Source organism: Erpetoichthys calabaricus, chromosome 5 (assembly GCF_900747795.2).
Source record: "Erpetoichthys calabaricus chromosome 5, fErpCal1.3, whole genome shotgun sequence".
NCBI classification, from domain to species: Eukaryota; Metazoa; Chordata; class Cladistia; order Polypteriformes; family Polypteridae; genus Erpetoichthys; species Erpetoichthys calabaricus.
In genome coordinates, this window is record NC_041398.2 from 142,000,731 (window position 1) to 142,021,894 (window position 21,164).

Below are 21,164 nucleotides of genomic sequence, written 5' to 3' on the forward strand. Positions count from 1 at the left end.
GGCTAAAATGTGATGATTTCCCTCTTTAATTTTACATCTGCCATTGTTCGACAGCGTCTTTGGTTATATTCTCCATAGTTATATTTGCTATGATATTAACTTATACTGGCAATCATCTTCTTTTAGCATTTTTTTTCTAATTCTATATTTAGGATCACATGTATAAAACATTGCATTTATTCTATATTAATATTTTGCTTATGCTCGAAAGGCAAAAATGGCTCAGTCCGTGCCACACCAAGTTCCTTTATAAATCTCAAATCAACTAAAATTATGCACTTGTGCACATGCTTTTATACACTCTCTATCACTTCCTGCCAGTAACCACATATAGCTTAACAACCCCTTTTTGAATATTCATGATCTAATCACCATATATATTTGACCATGTTCCTGAGTGACGTCTTTACTAACCATGGGAGAACACAGAAAATGAAGCTTCAGTGATTGAGAACTTGAGGTATTACAGACTGAAGTGGAGAACCATAAAAGCATTCTTTTTGCTAGTCTTTCTGTGGAAGTCGCAAATAAATGAAAAAAGCAAGAGTGGGAGCAGCTAAGTGGAGAGATAGTAGCAATGTGCCATTGTGCAGTTTCCAGACTTCCATCAGTGCTGTGGGACCCACGCAATGTGAGTTAACTGACAAGATGCTGTAGATAGAAAATGTAACAATATGTGAATTGACCCAGAATATACTGAACTGCGAGATATTAAGAACATTTTCATTAAACTTGTAAAAAAAAAAAAAACAATTTTGCCAAGAAAATGTCAATGTGCAATACATACAGGTCTCTTTACATTCTACAGTAGAACATCAAAATGTTTGAATTGTCCTGAGTGACATCTTTAGCGCTATGTTGTGCAATACTGCACAAGCCATAACAATGTGTTAGACCTTTGTCGGGCTATACAGCAATGTGCTATATGAGTCCAAACACTCCAAAATCTACCTTTTTGACACATTTTTTTGGTTCATGATGATGACTGGCTTATAAGCTTATTTTGACTTCCTAAAGCCGTATTTGGCCATGGCAGCTTTTCAGCATGAACAGGCTGACAAGTCAGGAATCTCACAGTCATCCTGAGCCGTGTCATGCCATCTATATGGGATTGTGTAATTAGGATGCTACCCAGATACATCCAATTTTCTTATCATCAAGTTGAGCAAGTTGAGCTCTAAAGGCAATTTGCAGCGATTTGTTGATTTTTCTAATGTAATTGGTACAATTGATTGCACTTATGTTGAGATAAAGGCACCATCATAGAATGAATTTGGTTTAGAAAACAGAAAGCACTTTCAAGAAATAAGTATACCACTAACATATAATGCTCAAATGTGTCTGACAAACGTTGTTGTTAGGTGGCTTGGCTGAGCCCACAATTTCTTTATTTAATCAAACAGTAGTGGAGGAACCAGACTTCAGGGTCCTGCTGTGTGTATGATGGATGGCTTCTTGGTAACACTGCCATTTCCACATGTCAGTACAGCACATTCTTTTTTATAGATAAAATAGGTAGGCTACACACTAAACCAATTAACATTAAGTGTATTAATTCTGCATTATTAGCATCATTAAAGAGAGGTGTATTGAGAGAACATGTCACTTAACTGTGATATAAGTAGTTCAAGACGCGGCAGTGAAATACGCAATGAAATAAGATGAGTCTAGGACTTTTTTGAAGTTTTGTGTAATGTTAAGAGAATTTTCATACCAAGTTCATGTTTCATAAATCCTGACTTTTGCATAAGAAATAGCACACATTTCTGAGTGTATGTATGTTTTATACATGAGGCCCCGGAACTTTTGTAATCTGTTTATTTCCATGTCTTTTTGTAATCTCATTTCTATTGCATAATGTTATCTTTTATCAATTTATACAATCGATTCAGGTTAATTGGACCACCGGTTAATTGGACCAGCTGCTTATTCGGACCGAATCCTAAAGAACCGAAACAGATCGTATTACATAAGCCTAATATTGTTCACTTATTTGGACCAAAAATCAGTTTAATCGGACCAAAGAACGTGACAGAGAATAAGAAAAAGAAGCCACAAGTCGCCCGTGGAAAGTGGATGTAAAGCAGGTCAGTGACATCGGGAGGATCCCTGGGCTCCCCAGGAGAATTTATGCTTTTATTAAAGGTCAAGTGTAGTGCGTCAACAGAATGCGTCAGATCACACTAGACAAGTTCTTCAAACGTTGACTGGAATTTGGTAATGTAACCTTTTTTATTGTGCTTCGCATGCTGAGTGTCGTGTAGATCGTTTCGAAGAATTTGTAGATTTCCTTTTCAATAAACAAAGTTGTAAGCAACCGTACATGTACATGTACGTAGTTCTTGTTTGTACGTTCGCCATACGCATGTGCAGCACAATAAAAGTCATAATGACATTTTACTTGTTACTTATAGCACGTCCCGTCTTGGTTGCACATATATAGGGCATGTTCGTGTAATCGGACCAGCCGGTTAGGACCAAAATGATCGCGTCCCGATGTGGTCCGATTAACAGGAATCGACTGTATTGCATTCTTGCTTGCTTTACAATGATCAAATAATTTTTATTCTTTTGCATGTCAGGTGAACTGTACTGAGTCCCTACTACTATATAGCACATGTGGAAAATAAGTTGAGAATTTTTGTTTACCAACTCCATATGGACTTAGATAACGGAGCAATAAAATCCTTATAAACCAGAGCTACAGATTCTCACCAGGAACTAATTTTGAGATTTAATTTGGCTGTGTTTCAACTATCTTTATAAGGCTTGGCATATATTTTCCATTGTGTAACACCTATTTCTGTTTAGTGGTAACAATTTAATTATATTTGAATTTGATCTGAGTGGCTTTACCCTGTGAAGTAACTATGGGTTGCCATAAGTAGGTCATGCTATTTATCATACCTGAACTGCAATATTATACCTGGTCTTTGGAAGCGATGGTAACAATTTGTAAATTTAGTATCACTTTAATTGCCAAACAAAGCTCAACTGTCCTTTTTTATATAGTATTTAGTGGTATGGTCACCAGGGGGTGGTGTAGCACCCCAAGCTTGGACACAAGTTTGCTGTTTTCAATGGACTTTATTTGGTGTGAAATCTTTCACAGAGGTCACCAAGTTTGTTGATTTCCTGATGTATTTTAGACATATTTAAACAAAAAGACCTCTGTGTGTGTGTGTGTGTGTGTGTGTGTGTGTGTGTATGGAGCAGCTGACGCTCAACCACAGCCACTAGATGGTGCATGCATGCACTTTTACATTTTTTCAGCACTTGCATGCACCTCACTACAAATGTCACTGCACAACAGTGACGTTGTGTTAATGAGACAGATGAACAGACACGTCAATAGGAAGCAAACGCCACAGCTCAACAACATGCAAAAAAAACACCTCAGCAACAGTGGGCAAGGCTTGACTTTTTCACTAAAAACATTGTTTATATGGAGGTATTTTCTTGAGACAAAGATTAACAGGACAGCGATACAGCTAAGGTATGGTATCTCCAGTGTCTTCTTACAAAAGCCAGTGGGGCAGCAAGCACAAGGTGGATCCATGTCCTCTGCACTGGGTAATTCTTAAAGATTAGCGGAATATAGTAAAACTGCTAGGCAGTCTTCGGGTTATTTTTTGTTCCGAAGATCACACGCAGCTAGTATATATGTGTATGTGTATCTATACATATAAAAGACAAAGCCCTCACTGACTCATAACTAATTCTCCCACTTTCCATATAGGTGGGAAGCTGAAATTTCGCATACTCATTCCTTGCAGTGTACTTACAAAAGTTAGGTATGTTTCATGTCCTATTGCAACACCCAAGGGGTGGGAACGGGTATACCCCCTAAACTGTATACATAGATAGGGGAAACCCCTCCTCACTATTTCTGCGACTTCCAATATACGTAGGAAGCCCAAATCTCCCATGCTCATCCTTTACACTGTACTTACAAACATTAAGTATGTTTCATTTTGCGCTGTACCCCATAATGAACTTTTGAAAATAACATCTTCTTTTTTGGTGGTTCTCACCATTATGCCATAAGGAACTTTTGGAACTGATCTCTCCTTTTGGTGGTTTCATTCCTTATTTCCGTTAACAGGCGATTTATTTCACGACAGAGACGCACAAGGGCCACTCCCGGTCCCCCTTCCTTTTTCCGCATGGCTGTTGACTGCGCACCTACCACGTGGTTGGCTCCCTGCCTATAATACATTAACGACATCCCATGCTCATGTGCCTCCTCACTCGCTTCCTTACTTTCCTCAGCTGTTTGTCGTGCTCACTTCTCCCTTCTTCTTTCCTCCACCTCTTCAAGCCTGTTATTGTCTTCCTGCTGGTGACTTCTGCCTTTTCATTTACTCCACCGCTTCAAACCTGTCATTGTTGGCCTTGCTTCACGTCTTCCTGCTGGTGACTCCCACCTTTTCGTTACAATCATCAAATTCACTCTCGATACTAAAATAAGCCTACGACAATTACATTCATTTTATGTTATTTTTAAAATGTTTCCTTTTCTTTTTCATAACTTTTTTAACACACTACTTCTCCGCTGCGAAGCGTGGGTACTTTGCTAGTGTATATATATATATATATATATATATATATATATATATATATAGTTAGCACACAAAAGTTAGTCAGGTGAAGCTACTGGTAAGTCCCGATGCACATGTTTTTTTGTATTTGTTCTGCCATCTTTGTGCTTGCTGGAGTGGTGCTATATGTTTGCACTGGCTCTTTCAAGTTGACATGTAACGGATTCACAGAGTGAAAGTCAGTTGTAACTGCTTCTGCAAATTGTTGATAAAGGGGCACACTACTGGTTCTCTGAGCAATGGACTGAAACCAAAGAATCCTAAAGTCCATACTACAAAGGTTGTCTTCATAAGTCGAAGTGGTAATTAACACAACAGAAGGGTATGTCACATAGGTCAGTGTGTACGCCATAATTTGCTGGGTACTTTTTATGTGCCAGCTGGTATATTTTTTATATTGATACCTATTGGGTGACTTCAGTGAGGTGATCAGGCCACGAAAGGAAGATTCCTTTCTACTGCTATAGCTAATGAATCCATAAGTTGGTGATTTAGAAAAGATTTGCTATGAGAGAGACGATAATTGTAAGACCATGTGTTGCAGGCCAAGAAGCAGCAACAGGGTAGTGCCTGTTTTTTTCTGATTTTCAGGTGTATACAGTATGGTTACCAGAAATATCCAGAGGCTAGTCTGTCCAGGGACCTCCAGTAGTTTGCATGACTTCTCCCAGCTCAGGAGGTATACTCCAGATGAGTTTAAAGTGACTACTTCCTCCAAGAGCGCAATAAGAGGACAGAGAAGAAAAATGGCTGCATTCTAATAGTAAGAGAACAAATGGGACCCAAGAAACTGGAAGTGCAAAAGGAGAAACAGATCAGCTACTCCCCCTTATAGAAGGGAATGTTGGCAAATTACCTTATATCTGTGCACAACTTTCATGTGTTTTGTGTTGCTTGTTTTTTATTTTTTTTTTTCGCCTTTTAACTTTTTAGTGTACCTTATGTTAAGTAAATGCCTTATTTGGGTTTAAGGGTGCACAGAAGGCCTTTCTGTACCCTAGAAGCTAAAGTATCAATGTTTGAACTTCCGGTCACAATGCTACAAAAATACAAAGCATCTAGAATTTGGGTAAAGTAGACCAACCAAATGAATCTTTGGACTAAGGGGTCTTCCCTTTTCCAATAGGCTCAAAAAATCAACCTCTTTAGTTATAAGAAGGAGACTTTATTTAGGTGTTCAAAAATCTCAAGGACATTGACAAAATTGTTCCCAGCAAAATTCTGTGTGTTAAAGTGGGAATCAGATCAGATCCAAATTAAGTGCATTTAGGATAGAAGGCAAAAAGGACTTCTTCACAAAGTAAGCCATGGGAATCTGTAACAAGTGACCAAGTCATGTAGTTTTAAAAGTATATGAATGAGAAACAGAGACAATGTAACTATTAGTTTACCAGATTAGCTTAATGGAATGAAAGGTCTCCTTTCATCTGTCAGACATATTATTGTACGTTTTCTTTAATTAATTAAACTAGTATTTTTATTTCACTAAAGTATACCAATAGTTAGGGGCCAAGTGTCTTTGCCCAAAGGTGGACATTTCTGCTTGAAGTATTAAAGAGACTAGATGAAAAAATGCCATGGAGTGAAGGTGTAGAGCGTGAATGTGACTCTCTGCAGCCTTACTCAGTTCCAATAGAATGTATTCAATTACAAATTTCTGTTACAGTTTAGAGTAGTTAAACTTTAAACATTTAAATTAAAGCACACATTTTAATATTTCAAATATTTGACACAACTATTCTTGTTTTTGATGTACTTCTACCTCATGAAGTAAATTGTTACATGTCTTATGGACACCCCAATTTAGGGCAGTTTATGCTAATTCAGACTTTTTTATTCTCAGCTTTATACTATTATTTCATTAAGCAATCTATCTGAAAAACTTTCTCACTAGAAATATTATACGGCAAGAGAAGTGATTCCTGATGAAAAAAATTTGCATGAATGATCTCTTTTTAATTTTGACAAATTGCAGTTATTCATAAGTCCATCTATCTATCTGTTTTAATAATCTGTTTCTCTAGTTCAGAGTTGAGGGCAGCCAGTGTTTATTCTGAAAGTTAAGGATTCCCCTATTTTCTCTGTCATTTTCCAGTTAAGGCATTTAGTAGCTCTCATATATTTTTTCACATGACATAGATAAAATACTATATTAAAGTAGACAGAAAAAAAATAGAAAGTAAATTCTAGATGCTCCATAATCTCGCCTAATGCTGGTTCTAACTGGTAGCATTGAGCACTCAATTTTCCATCTCTAAAACACCTCCTGGAACAGCAAATTCAGAAAAAATCCCTCTCATTTCATCTTACCTCTCGGTCTCTGGCTTCAGTATCTTCCTGTCAGATTATCCTTTGCCCTTTGCCTTTTTCCTTCTTCTAAGATCAATGGGCTACTGGTAAGGAGTGGTAACTTTTTAAGTACTTTCAAATTCCAGACTTTGTAAATTACATTTAGCTGGACCTTAGTACCCCCAAAAGTGTACAAAAAAGGTTGCTAATTCTTCTGGGGCATGTTGGCTCTGCTCTTGTTATGCCACACTCAGTAAAATTCAAAGATCATGCCATCAGACCTGCTCTCCTACAGTACGATGAGTAAAAGCCCCTTTCTATAAGGATCTGAAAAGACAGAAGAAACACAGCCATGAAAAGACTTCTTACATTTCAGTAGATAAACAACCACTTATTTATTCTTTTATGAATGTGAGAGGTGAGCCTTGCAGATGCTCTCCACAGACTCTGCATCGTAGCGATTCATTTATGATTATTAAAAAGTGTATTTTCTTAGAACATACGAACATTGACAAACAAGAGGAGACCATTCAGTCCATCAAGCCTTTTTGTTTAGCTAACAGCTAAGCTGTCTCAGTATCTCATCTAGTTTTTTTTTAAAGGTTGTCAGATTTTCTGCTTCAACTACATGACTCAGTAGTTTGTTCCAGAGTCCCACAACTCTTTGCGTAAAGAAGTACTGCCTCACTTCTGTTTTCAATGCACTTCCCCTCAATTTCCACTGACGTCCTTGAGTGTGTTCCTGTAAAAGTGAAACTACTACCTCCCCATCATGTTGTATGTACTGTATATGCCAGTTCTCTCATATTGTTGAGGTACAGTATATCTTGTGTAGTCTTCATCTAAATAACCATTTTACAGATTTTCTTACACATCCATTGTAACAAATGAGGTAATTTGATTTTTCTTGCTAGTGCTGCAATCATTTAGTTTTTGTAGCACTGTATATATTTTATGTATACCCCAATCTAATTTAATCAATAGACACATTCTAAAATAAAATATTCTTTTAAAATGCATTTTCATTGTTATTTAACAGCCATGAAACACAGAGTCTGCTGATCATTCTATATTTAACTACAGTGTCAAAACTCATTCTGCTTAGCCATACAGGAAAGGTAATGGATTAGACACTGCTCCCAGATTTATGCCCTTTACCAGGCGTGTACCACGTCCTGGTGTGTGTTGCCCAGGAGTGACATGAGTAAATTTTAAAAAAGCATATGAGAAGGCAGCTTTACTTAAACAATGGCTACATGTCTGAATTCAATGATAGGCAGGAAGGCCTAGGTTTTATTGTTATTCTTGTTTTATGAATGTTTCACATTGGACATATTTTGCAACATCTTTCTAAATACTACACTTTTTAAATGATGTCACTATCAGAATTGTAATAATTTGTCTTAACATTAACTCTTTTATTATTCTGGTATGCAGTAAGTATTGTTTTCAAGTTCATTTTGAATTGCTTTGTAAAGTGACACATGATAAAAAAAATAGTTACAAAGAAAAGATAGATTGATCTATTATATGTGACATGAAGAACTACAGGAAAATCCACAGTTGGAGCTAATAGCACATCATCTGTTATTTATTTTCAGGGTAATCCTTCAAAGAGGCAAACACAATCTTCATTATGAATACAGGTAAGATCTATCTGCCTATTTTATACAGTGCCTATCTATCTATCTATCTATCTATCTATCTATCTATCTATCTATCTATCTATCTATCTATCTATCTATCTATCTATCTATCATAACTTTATATTAAAGCAGCAGATGCTCATTTAGCATATAAGAAAACAGCTTCAGGCCACAACATTCAGTTGGCACCCCCTGGTGGTGACAGTTGTGTGTATCACTAACCCTGCCCTTAGACTAGTACACTGTATTTCATTTGCCTGCAAAAGTATAAGTCATAGTCAATTTTGCATAACATAGTACTGTATTCTTTATATTATCAAATGCGATTATAAAGTAACAAGAAAATATATTCATGATTGAACTAATATTATGGGAAATTTCTCTTTTGGAAGTAGAGCAGCAGCTTGTGTAAGCCCTCATCTTTTCAGCAGGTCTTCAGAGTGTGACTTGCTGAACTGCAATATAGAAGATCCACTATGATTCCATGTCGGTTTTGAATCCTTAGAAGCAGTGATGTAATTTCAAATGTTTCCAAAATGCTATTAGCTAAATTTGTTTAAAAAGAACACATTTAAGATACACTTACTAAATATAACTGCACAAACTGTGTCTCAATTTAGAGACATACTCATTAATTATTCATTTATATAAATTGTCCACGGATCTTTTTTTTGTTTTTTGTTTGTTTTTATCTGCAAATGAGACAGGATGTGACTGGTTAGAAGACTTGTAAGTTAACAAGCTGACTGTTTTAATTTCCTTACCTACAGTATTTATTGAAACAGAACATTTTACTGTATTTTCAGATCACACCAGTGGCATGAATGACTAGAACTTTCTCACTTTAATTTTCCTTTTTTGCATGCAGTACACCACTGATGATGACTTATTTTCTATTATGTAGTATTCAATGTAATGTACTGTAAATACAGTATGTTTTAAATCTTGACACAAACTGACATGTAAAAAAGGTCATGAAACTCGAAATGTGGTATATTTTTGAAGGAGGTCTTTTATTACTCAAAAGTAAAAGTTTCAGCAGGGGGCACACAGACTGGTTTCCATAGTTCTGGTTCCCCCAGTTGCAGTTGTAATTCTTTTCATTTTATAGAGGGTGCCTAGTCATCATCTATTCATCGGTCTGCAATTTTGTGATTTTGCTTGTTATGTCCTCATTTAATGCTCAAATCATCTTGGTGCCATTGTAAGTGGCAAAGTGGTTTAATGCTTGCCACACATCTCCAAAGCTGAGGGTTCAATTGCTGGCCAGGTCACTATTTTTGTGGAGTGTGCACATTCTTCCCATATCTGCATGTATTTCCTTGCATATCCCAAAGTCATGCAGCTAAGATTATGTGCCTGCTTTTAGTTGACAGAATATCAGAATGTGTGTGAATGTGGGTGAATATGGAGGAGAAAGAAAGAAAGAAAGAAAGAAAGAAAGAAAGAAAGAAAGAAAGAAAGAAAGAAAGAAAGAAAGAAAGAAAGAAAGAAAGAAAGAAAGAAAGAAAGAAAATATTGGCCTGCCTTGGGTGTTTTCCATAATTTCGTCAAATACGCCTTTTTAGTGCTTATGGTTTCACGTTGACCTATCTCATTTGTTAAATAGATGGCCATCTTTAATGGTTAAACCACAGGGAACTGCTGTATAGTTTATGGTTGTGTCTAACACTAAGACATAATTGTATCAAGCTGTCACTCGTGAAGAACCTCAGTTTCAACTCCTATTCCCATGCTTTTTTGTCACTTTGGCACACTCAGCACAGTGAAGAAGCTATATGAAGTAAATTTTCTTTCATTTTACTTTGGTTATTCTACTTATGTCTTAGTAATCCTAGGAATCTGACGTTTCCAGAGCCATTAATATACTGCCCCTAGGTTTACATCCTTAATCCTAATAAATGTGGACACTTTATGATAGCTGGTCATGCTGCACTTTTTATTTTTAAATATTGTTTATGGAAACAAAATAGGACCAAATATCATTCATATGAGCAAGTTCAATTAAACTCTAATATTAAAAACTTTGTAATTAAATCATGGGCTGGATCCAAAATGGTATCCTGGTTCCAAGCCTATGTGTCCTGCATTGCGACATTCTTCTGTGATTGATTGATGAACTTTCAAAATGTTTCAAAATGTTTCTATGTTGGCCAAGCGAAACGAGTTTTGACCCTGTAGTTAAATATAGAGTGATTATGTTATTTTCCATCCATCCATTATCCAACCCGCTATATCCTAACTACAGGGTCACGGGGGTCTGCTGGAGCCAATCCCAGCCAGCACAGGGCACAAGGCAGGACACAAACCCCGGGCAGGGTGCCGGGCACACACACACACACACCAAGCACACACTAGGGACAATTTAGGATCGCCAGTCCACCTAACCTTAATGTCTTTGGACTGTGGGAGGAAACCGGAGCACCCGGAGGAAACCCACGCAGACATGGGGAGAACATGCAAATTATGTTCCATCCATCCATCCATTATCCAACCCGCTATATCCTAACTACAGGGTCACGGGGTGCAAATTATGTTATTTTATTTTATTTTATTTTTATGAAGAGTTTAAATGTGCTGATTCTACATTGTCTCTCCTGTTGCTTTGCCCAACAGCACTACTAATGCATTTTGAGCTGCTTGCCACCAATGTCATTACTTCCACTAAAGAGATTTCCCTTATATTTTGGCTGTCATATCTTTCTATTATTACTTCCTATAATCCATGGGCAGTACTAATAGAAATAAGTACCATAATATTATACAGTTATCCCAATCAAATGGAATAACAGCACTTCATTCTGCCTCAGCTTCAGCAATTCACCCTTTTAAGTCTAATTAAATATGCTTTGCATGCATTAAAGTCCGATCTCATGCGCAAATGAGTTTTTCTTGCATGTGTTTTCTTATTTATATTGATAAACAGAGAATGAGTATCCTTATTGTTAACAATGTCTACCTAATGATGCATGTGCTTACCTCCTATGTACTGGGCATGTGTCTTTGTGGTGCTGCGCTTTCCAGATAGCGGTGGATGTGCCCGCAAACGTGCTGCCTTGTCTGTCACATTAACAGCAATGAAGAGAATCCAGAGTTCGCCAAATCTGTATATGGCCGCAGGTATTAATTCCGCACACCTTTGCATGCAGTATGTTTTTTTTTTGGCATGCCCTTCAAATGTTCTAGTACTAAGGTGGTGATGTTGTTTAATATTTAAAAAAGAACAAACTTTCTTGTTGTAACAGAATAAAACAGTGGGTAATAGGACTGCTCAAATGATTGAAGGTGAAGAGTTTTTTACATCAGATTGACTTTACCATATGTATGTTATATATGTTGTTGCATTAGACAATGCCATGTCTTTTTATTGTTCATAGGTTCTGAACATTTTTTATTATTTTTAAACCTTACATTAAAGTCAGGTTTTGGACTTTACTAGCTCATTTTAATTTGCATGGATTTTGATTATTGTGAATTTCTGATTCACATCCTTAAAAATGCAGTCACAATTCACAAACAATGAATACAGACCGGAGTTTTCTTTTGCCTCCATCTTCTCTGACATCTTTGGCATGTTATCTGATCTTTTGGTGGATTCCAGGCATGGGTCTAAATTCCCTGTTTAATGGGTGAAGTTATTTTGCCTTTAAATAAAGCTACATTTTGAATCTCTAAGGCGCATTTTTAATGTTTGATATAACATTTTGATTCAGTGACTGGGTTCAGTCAGGAACTGTCATTGTGGAGTATGCACATCATACCAATGTCTTCATGTGCTTTATCTGATTAAATCCTAAATACCCCAAAAATGAAGGTTACGTTGATTAGGGACTCTTGTTTTGCCTATTGTGTTAATGAATGTTGCATGCCATAGACTTGCATCTCATCCAGAGTTGGTTCCTATCTGCTTAGTTGGGTTTGAGTACCCCACCACTCAGGTTTGAGTAAGCAGGGTTGAAAAATGAATGAAAGTTGTTCCATAAAACATTTAGCTTCTCTTAATATCCTGAACATTCCAATGTATTATCACATAACATAAGCATTTGACGTGAATGTTTCAGCTTTTCCTAAAGAAAGATTTTGAAGCATCACTTAGCACTTTTGCTTCTCAGTTCCAGGGCCTAGCCGTATTCTCTATATAAAGTCATGATTAGTATTTCTAAAATGTCCTTGTGTGAATGAGTATGGATAAGTGCAGCAATGTGTATGATGGACCAAAAAGTAGGCTCCTGTGTTTTGCCCAGGGCTTCTGATTTAGACTTCAACACTCTATGGTTGTGTTACAGAAAACAATATATGTATGGAGAAATCACAGTACTGCACGTCATAGATTTAATTAATCCTCCTAAGCCATTTCTCTTACTCTCTGAAAACCTCCACCCAGAATTCCAGAGTGGATTTCAGCCAATCAAGAGGCACAATTAACATGGTCTTTACTAGTTGTCAAGTTGAAGAGACCCTTTTACATGGCCTTCTTTGACCTCATAAAAAGTCTTTGATTCTGTCAAATGAATCACACTGTGGATCCTTCTTAAATATGGATGCCCACCCAAATTTATCACCATTCTTCACCTGCTTAATGATGATATGTGATATGTTTCTCAACATAGGTATGAGGTAGGTATCTATGATCTATGAATTAAACCAGATTGCATAATCATCCTGGACACTACAGCACTTCAATGATTTATTAGTACTTAGAGTTGTGCCAGTTTACTGAATGGATAGTAAACCATTTAACAGGCATCAATCTTAAAAAAAAAAACACCTTGACTTCAATTGTGAAACTTCAGTATACTAGATATACTGTTGTGTGTGCTCACTCAGAAGAGAAATTATTAGCCACTTGTTGATATCTTCACCAATACAGTGAATATAAGAGAAAATGTGAATTTCATTTAACACTCAAATCATGAAGATCATCCACTAACAAGCTTCAGACTCCAACAATTCAGTGCCATGGTGAAACTTTAGAAAATGTTGGGCTTCTGGTCACCTGAGGAATGGGAACTTTGAGGACCGTGACATCAAAATTGAAGCAGAGTTGGTATTACCACATTAGCATATATAGGTCAAACATAGACAAGTTATGAGAGGAACTTCAAGACTATCTGGCAAGGTGCCATCTATGTTGCCTGTGAAAGATAATTTCAGTTTTGTTCATCAACAACTGTTTATTCTCTGAATTCCATGCTGAGAGCATCAAGACAGTAGCTATTGGTCGTCACTTTTGTTGGGCTACACATCTCAAATAAATGCTGTGTACTAAATTCCCAAGATAGAGATTTTCTTCTTTCAACTCAGGCAGGACACATACAGTATGCCATAGGTGGACAGAGAAAAGATAGGTAGGTAGGTAGGTAGGTAGGTAGGTAGGTAGGTAGGTAGGTAGGTAGGTAGGTAGGTAGGTAGGTAGATAGATAGATAGATAGATAGATAGATAGATAGATAGATAGATAGATAGATAGATAGATAGATAGATAGATAGATAGATAGATAGATAGATAGATAGATAGAAACTTTATTAATCCTCAAGGGGAAATTCACAAAATGCTTCGAGGATATCGTGAAGGCCAATATAAAGAAGTTCAACATTGATGCAACACATGGGAAGCCTGGACTGCCCCAGAGAAAATCAGTGGCAGGGCACACAGAATGGTGTAGCTGTTCAACAGCTGCATAAATCATCAACCTAGGATCTCCCCTGTGGCAGATTATGTGGATGGGTCTCATTAATCATTTTTGGATTCATAGATAGACTATTCCTTGTTTGGAAGGAAATCACCCTCGATTATGAGTGATTGCCAATGATAATAATAGTATGTACGAATATGAGGAGAAAAAGCATTTACATGACAGGATCTTCCTTTAGATGTAGCAGATAACTAATTTGCCTTGAATGCTAGATGAGACTAAAGGGATAAAGGGGAAACAAAACAAGAAATCTTCAGAAGCTATGCACAAGCACTCTCAAAAAACCTGTCACATCCTCACTCACTAAAACTACTTAATCACATTGCCTGTTGCAACACCATTGTCTGGTTTGTCATTTTAGCTTGTATCCATTTATAAACAACTACTGCAGTGAGCTGCCTCAGACAGCCTTGTATTATTGTGTTTAACGAGAGATAAATTATTCTTTATATGATTATTATGTTTAAGGTGAGCATTAAAATCTCATTATTACATTTTAAGCACTTGACAGTATGAATAAATTTATGCTATTACCTAGGATAACTAATCTGAACACAGTATATCATTTGAATGCAGTAACACAGAGGAATAACTGACAGGCCATTTGTTGCCAGATTGCATGTATTATGCCCAGTTTTTGTTTCATTGTAGTAAAATTATTTGACTCACTGTAACAATTGTCTTTAAGCAGGTGTTCACTAACTTCAGGGTAGGCTAAAATCTAAGCAGCATTTAAGCTCATGGCTTATAATATTTTCAAGACCTATCCATTTATACTCAGTTCCTTTACCCAAAACATGGTATAGCTGATGAATGGTTATTTAATTTTAAGGACACTTACAAGCTGTATTCATTTACAATCAAATATTTTCAAAATGCAGTACGAAACAGTAGCTAATAAAGCATAAACACATACATCTTATGATGGGGGCACGGCAACGTGTCACATCAACTCTGAAAACAATGTGCTAAAGTCCAGATGTACAGTAATCCCTCGCTACTTCGCGGTTTACTTTTCGCGGATTCACGACTTCGCGGGTTTTTAAATACAAGTGATTGCCCGCCTATCGCGGAAGTTATGTTCCAGACCCATCAGCAACAGGAGAAAATCCGCGATATAGAAAGACCATATAAATAAACATTTTTATAGTTTAAGCCTTAAAATACCCATCCCACATGCTTTAACCCTTTAACCGCCAACTCCCTAAATATTCCCCAAGCCAGGCGAAATCTGAACAATTTTTGTTTTTTTACTTTTTTACATTTTTTTTACATTTTTTACATTTATTCAAGCAGTATTGACCACTAAATGTTGTGCAAGTTGCCAGTGTATACACGAAATCTATAAATGTAACCTGAATTCTCAGCTAAGCAAAACATCTTGATACCAAACCGTGCCCTTTTCAATGGTAGATACTGTCGAAACTGTAAGCGGCCCTTCCACGACAATAAACTTTCATCAACTGCAACTGACGGTCCTGGCATGTAGGGCAACTGAAATGCTTCAAATAAATGATCAATCAAAGGACGTAGCTTGAACAATTGGTCGCAGTTTGGATCTTTCTTATCTGGCTCGTTTCTGTTGTCATTCAAATGAAAGAATTTCAGCAGCAAAGAGAATCGGTTACGTGTCATGACAGCTGCAAAAATAGGTGTTGCATACATAGGATCTGTAGACCAGTACATCTCAATATCTGGTTTTCTGATTATTCCCATCAACATCAAAATCCCAATGAATTTTTTCATTTCGTTTTCATCAGTGTCAAACCAAGCACGAACACGGGAATGTGGAGGTAAATTGGGATTTTTCTCAATAAACTGTGCTGCATACAGATTTGTCTGATGAACAAAATGTCTAATCAAATCAGGTGACACAAACAGCTCATAAAACTGCTCAGCAGTGTAATTGTTTACATCAACAATAAAGCCACACGTTCCCTCAAACGAATGCAGAAAAGGTAGTTCACCACGGGCAGCAGCCCAGCTGAGATGCTGGGGATACACCCACTCAGCGCCGTCATCCGATGCGTCTTCATTCACAATATCATGCAGCGCACGTTGCTGCTCATCACTGTCACTAAAATCTTCTTCAGAACTGCTACAATCATGATCAGAACTGTCCAAAATCGCCTGCAAAGCCTCACTTGAAGTCAGTTTACGTTTCGCCATATTCACAGCTGTTACATGCGAATCACGTCACATGACCGGCCAAAACAACCACAGACTTGTCGAAATACAACGTAGTAATAATACCCACGCCAAACCGTCAGTTATACTACTTGCCAGGCATTCATATAACCACAGGCAAATGTGCCGGATAATTCCGGCAGTATGGCGTTAGCATTAAAACAGCGGTGCCGGATATATCCGGCAGAGGGCGGTGAAGGGGTTAAACACATGTAAACTTTTAAAACACACTTTGTTAACACATATGATATGTGGATGTCGGGCTAAGGATATGAGTAACATCTCACTATTATAAAACATTTTAACTTCATTCAAGACAAGACAGTGAGACAGGAAAATTGGTGATGTACAGGCTTAAAATTATTGAGACGCAGAGCGTCAAGCAGCACAAAGCCAGCACAAAGTCCAGTTCTCCTTAGCGTTCATTCAGCTCCCCACCCCCTTGACAATGCGAAGTGGCAGGAGCATACTGCGCTTCCGGGGAGGGGGGGTTTGAGCGAAGGTGCGTTCAGCTCTCAACCCCCCCCCCCCCATACCCCCCCACCCCAAAATTGACGTCTGATCGCTGCGTGCAGTGTGCAGTGTTGGTCTGAGGTGTTTAAGAATGTAGAAAGTGTTTAAGAGCATAGGAAGTGTTTATAAGAGCGTGGGAAAGGTTAACAAGAGAGTGAGAAAGGTTTATAAGTGTGTGGGAAGGGTTTATAAAGCCTTAAAATATGTATAAATAATCAAATAAATATAGGTCGCTACTTCACGGATTTTTACCTATCGCGGGGGGCTCTGGAACGTAACCCTCGCGATAGGTGAGGGATTACTGTATACCAAAAATCTTAGATAACATAAAATATCATCTCAAATGAATGAACTACAACAAATGCTAACTGCCTCCATACTTAATACTAGAGGACCACTAAATATCAGATGGGGGTTCCTGGCACACTTGCCCACCATTCACAAAGCAATGTCATTCAAGCCTCACAATACTTTCTATCATACAATTCCCAATCTTTTCCAAGTCTTTGAGGGTGCACCAGCACTATGACGATTCAGCCCAGTCTCAAATCTTCTTTCTTCCCAGTTTAAAGGGCCATGATATGGAGGGGTCTTTAAACCCTTCTCAGGGGATACTTCCAGCAGCAGTCCCCAGAATCACTTTCACAGTTAGGAACACTCTGATCCACAAAATCCTCCTGATTTCCATTGGCTTCCCAAAGTTGTTTCTGCTCTAGTGAACACCAAGTAATCCCAGCCATGATATGTAGTAGGGTCCCTCATGTTCCACAGCTGCAGCTTCTGCATTTCAAGCAATTCTCTTGGCCTTCTGCCTTTCCTCAGTGATCTTTCACCTACTTCAGTGCCCAGAGAGTAATTACCTGTGATGTACTGTTTTAGCAAATATACCATCCCTCTTTGTTTACATGCACTGATACTTGGATGGGCTCTGCAGTTACCACTATATATTCTTACTAGTCCTGCTCTCTGTCCACCCTATGCCTGCTTCTGCCCAAGGCAGATTTAAGTCAAGTGTGGCACTGCTTTTATTTTACACATAACATTTAATAATACACCTCAGACAGCACCCCAAACTACATACACAATAACAATGACACAAGACCCAGGATCAAACAGAAGATTTATTAACCGCAATACCTTAAAAAGAGCTTCTCACAGGTTGCATAACTACAAATACACTTTTTCTTTCTTCTGTCACCCTCTCTGTCTTCTCATTTGTTCCTCCAGCTCCTCTCCTGAATCCGACTTGCCTGGATGAAGTACTTGGGAGTAGTTCTGGTACTAGGGCATAGCCCTTGGTAGCACTTTTGGATTGAGCCAAAGTTCCCAAAAGCAAGGATCACAAATCCCCACAGCATCCTCTGACAGGACTCCTAGAACTCAACAAGGCTGCCGCATGGGACTACAGTTCCCAGTATGCCTTGTGGGTGTCCATATTGGTAGAACCACCCAGGGATGCTGCCACCTAATGTGTCAGGGAAGCATGTAGCCCCCTTCCAGTTGTCTCCCCCATTGTCCATCCACCACACTGGTCTTCCAACTGGGTTTTGTTCCTCAGTCCAGCCCTTCCCAGGATGCCAACATACCCACTTCCAGACTGGCATCCTCTGCCATGTATTGGCTTCTTCTTGTGCCTCAAAAAGGTCTAGACTACTGTCCCAGAAAGGACCCCTTCCCTTCCAGGACAACTGCCCAGGCACACCATACTTTAGCATAAGAAAGGGGAAAGAACATATCCTAAAACCATATGTTATATATTTGTCATGTTCATACTTTCCTTTTTTGTGAGCATTTTTTATTGATTCCTTAAATTTTATTGATTTAAGGAATTAACACATAAAGAAGGTTAATAGAAACAAGGAAAAACTGTATACGCACAATACACTCCCACAAAGCCACCCCACATACTTCCCCAGAGCCTAGCAGGAGAGCTAATATTAAAAAATATATAGATATAGAGGCATCAGGAACAACACCAAATGAGCCTATGTGTCAAATAATAAAGTTGTAATGTTTGAAAATGAGGTTTACCCATTCTCAATGGATTCTAAGGATGCTCCATTAGTCTGAGAGGCAAACAGTTCCAAATGAATTAGATTAAAAAAGGAAGATTACCAATTGTCAAAAGAAAGAAGCTCAGGAGATTTCCAGCAACAGGCAAGAAGTAATTTAGCCACTATAGTGCCAAGGCCAAGCAGTTCATACTGGTAACAGATAAGGGAAAGCTTTGAAAGTCCAACAGAAGTAGAGTCTGAGGAATAGGAATGATGTTTACAGACAGAAAGGAAGACAGAAACTGACTTATCTGTAATCAGAAAGAGAGAACAGGAGGGCAATGCCAGAACATGTGGAGGAAGGTGCAAGGTTAACCCAGGGAACCATAAATGATGAAGTGACTCAAGAGATGCCACATGCTCTAATCACTAAGTTGCAAATAAAAGAAAAATGATGAACTAGGAAGATGAAAATGAGACTTAAGAGACTGCTATAAGGCCCGAACTATCAAACAGATCATCCAGAAGGCTGACCTCATAGTACTGCCAGTACTACCATTATTTGTCACCAATTGACAGGACAGGGTTGCAAAGATGGGTGTATGGGTGTGCCATTTTATCATAGGGGCTAAGAGTTTCTCAGCACAATGCCATAAAGCAATGGAATACGACAGCACTGGCCCTAAAATCAACCTTAATGTGTTTAACTATACCAAGATTCATGGTAGATCTTGCAATAGGCAAGGGGCAGCCAAATTATATTACATAAGTAGCCATGAGAAGGATGTTATAACCAGAGCCATACAGGACGCAGTGTAGACATCCAGTGATACAACTCAAGGTCAAGAAAAGGCACTCCAACACTCTGTCTGCATCTTATTAAACTGGAATGTTTAAGGGATGGTCTTTTGCCATTCCATAAAAAGGAATAATTTTATTTTGGGCCAGAAATGGAAGAGGTAACATGGAACTGATGAAGTTAAAATGAAGGAAAAAATTAATTTTAGTAATTGCAAGCCAAGATTGAAAAGAAAGGGGGAGATTTGTCCAACCTTTTAACAGAGGCCCTGCCCTCAGTGAGTATGCACTGATAGTTATGAGAGGCTATGTCTGTAAGAAAGTGGATATACAGTATCTATTCCTAAATATCTGAGCCTGCGGAACACTGCTATCAAAGAGGGAAGGGAGACTTGTTGACAGAGCATTAAGATCATTAAGAGGCAGAAGTGCAGATTGTGCACACAATATTTACAACTGGAAAAATTCAAAAGAATTAAACAAATTTATGATATGGGAGGCATCAGAAGAAGGAATATTCTAAATATAGTAGAATGTTGTCAGCATATAGGGAGATCAAGGGATTGGAATTATAAACTGTAATAGAAGTAAGCAATTTAGAATTATCTATGGCTATAGCTAGGGTTTCAAGAGCTAACCTGAGGAGAAGTGAGGAACAAGGACAGCCCTGTCTAGTCCCTCGTTGAATGGGGAATGGAGGAGAAATGTTGGGGTTAATTAGGACAACTGCAAGTGGGGATAAATATAAGGTTTTGATTAAATTAATAATGCTGGCCCAAAGCACATTCTATCCATAACCTTCCACAAATATTGCCAGTTCATATGGTTGAAAGCCTTTTCTGCATCAAGAAAGAGGACCTTTTTTTATTTTAAAGATCATTTCATAAAAGTGCCCTAGTCAAATCTATCCATCCATCCATCCATTTTCCAACCCGCTGAATCCGAACACAGGGTCGCGGGGGTCTGCTGGAGCCAATCCCAGCCAACACAGGGCACAAGGCAGGAAACAATCCCGGGCAGGGTGCCAACCCACCGCAGGACACACACAAACACACCCACACACCAAGCACACACTAGGGCCAATTTAGAAACGCCAATCCACCTAACCTGCATGTCTTTGGACTGTGGGAGGAAACCGGAGTGCCCGGAGAAAACCCACGCAGACACGGGGAGAACATGCAAACTCCACGCAGGGAGGACCCGGGAAGCGAACCCGGGTCCCCAGGTCTCCCAACTGCGAGGCAGCAGCGCTACCCACTGCGCCACCGTGCCGCCCCAAATCTATCATGCTAGCTATTTTATGGTCCTTTGTTTCGGTTGCTTTTTTGTCCCTTATTTTTTTAATTAACAGTGTTCAATTTCAACTTTAATATTTTATCAGTGACTGCAATAATAATGAAAAAGGGAGCTATACATTCTGAGTGGCCACTATATTAGGTTCA

The 21,164-nt window shown here is 38.3% G+C and overlaps 1 protein-coding gene across 20 annotated transcripts in view; it reads left to right on the forward strand.

Moving 5' to 3' along the window:
• The window catches only part of LOC114651964 (sorbin and SH3 domain-containing protein 2-like), a 439,918-nt gene that overhangs the window by 201,736 nt on the left and 217,018 nt on the right, over positions 1-21,164 (forward strand). For 18 of the 20 annotated variants that reach the window (XM_051928410.1, XM_051928408.1, XM_051928414.1 and 15 more), the window contains 2 exons: positions 8,492-8,536; positions 11,561-11,656. In XM_051928410.1, the coding sequence (XP_051784370.1) occupies positions 8,527-8,536; positions 11,561-11,656 (106 nt within the window). In that variant the 5' untranslated portion in view covers positions 8,492-8,526. The remainder of the gene's footprint in view (positions 1-8,491; positions 8,537-11,560; positions 11,657-21,164) is intronic. The other 2 variants (XM_051928411.1, XM_051928412.1) reach the window with 1 other exon arrangement.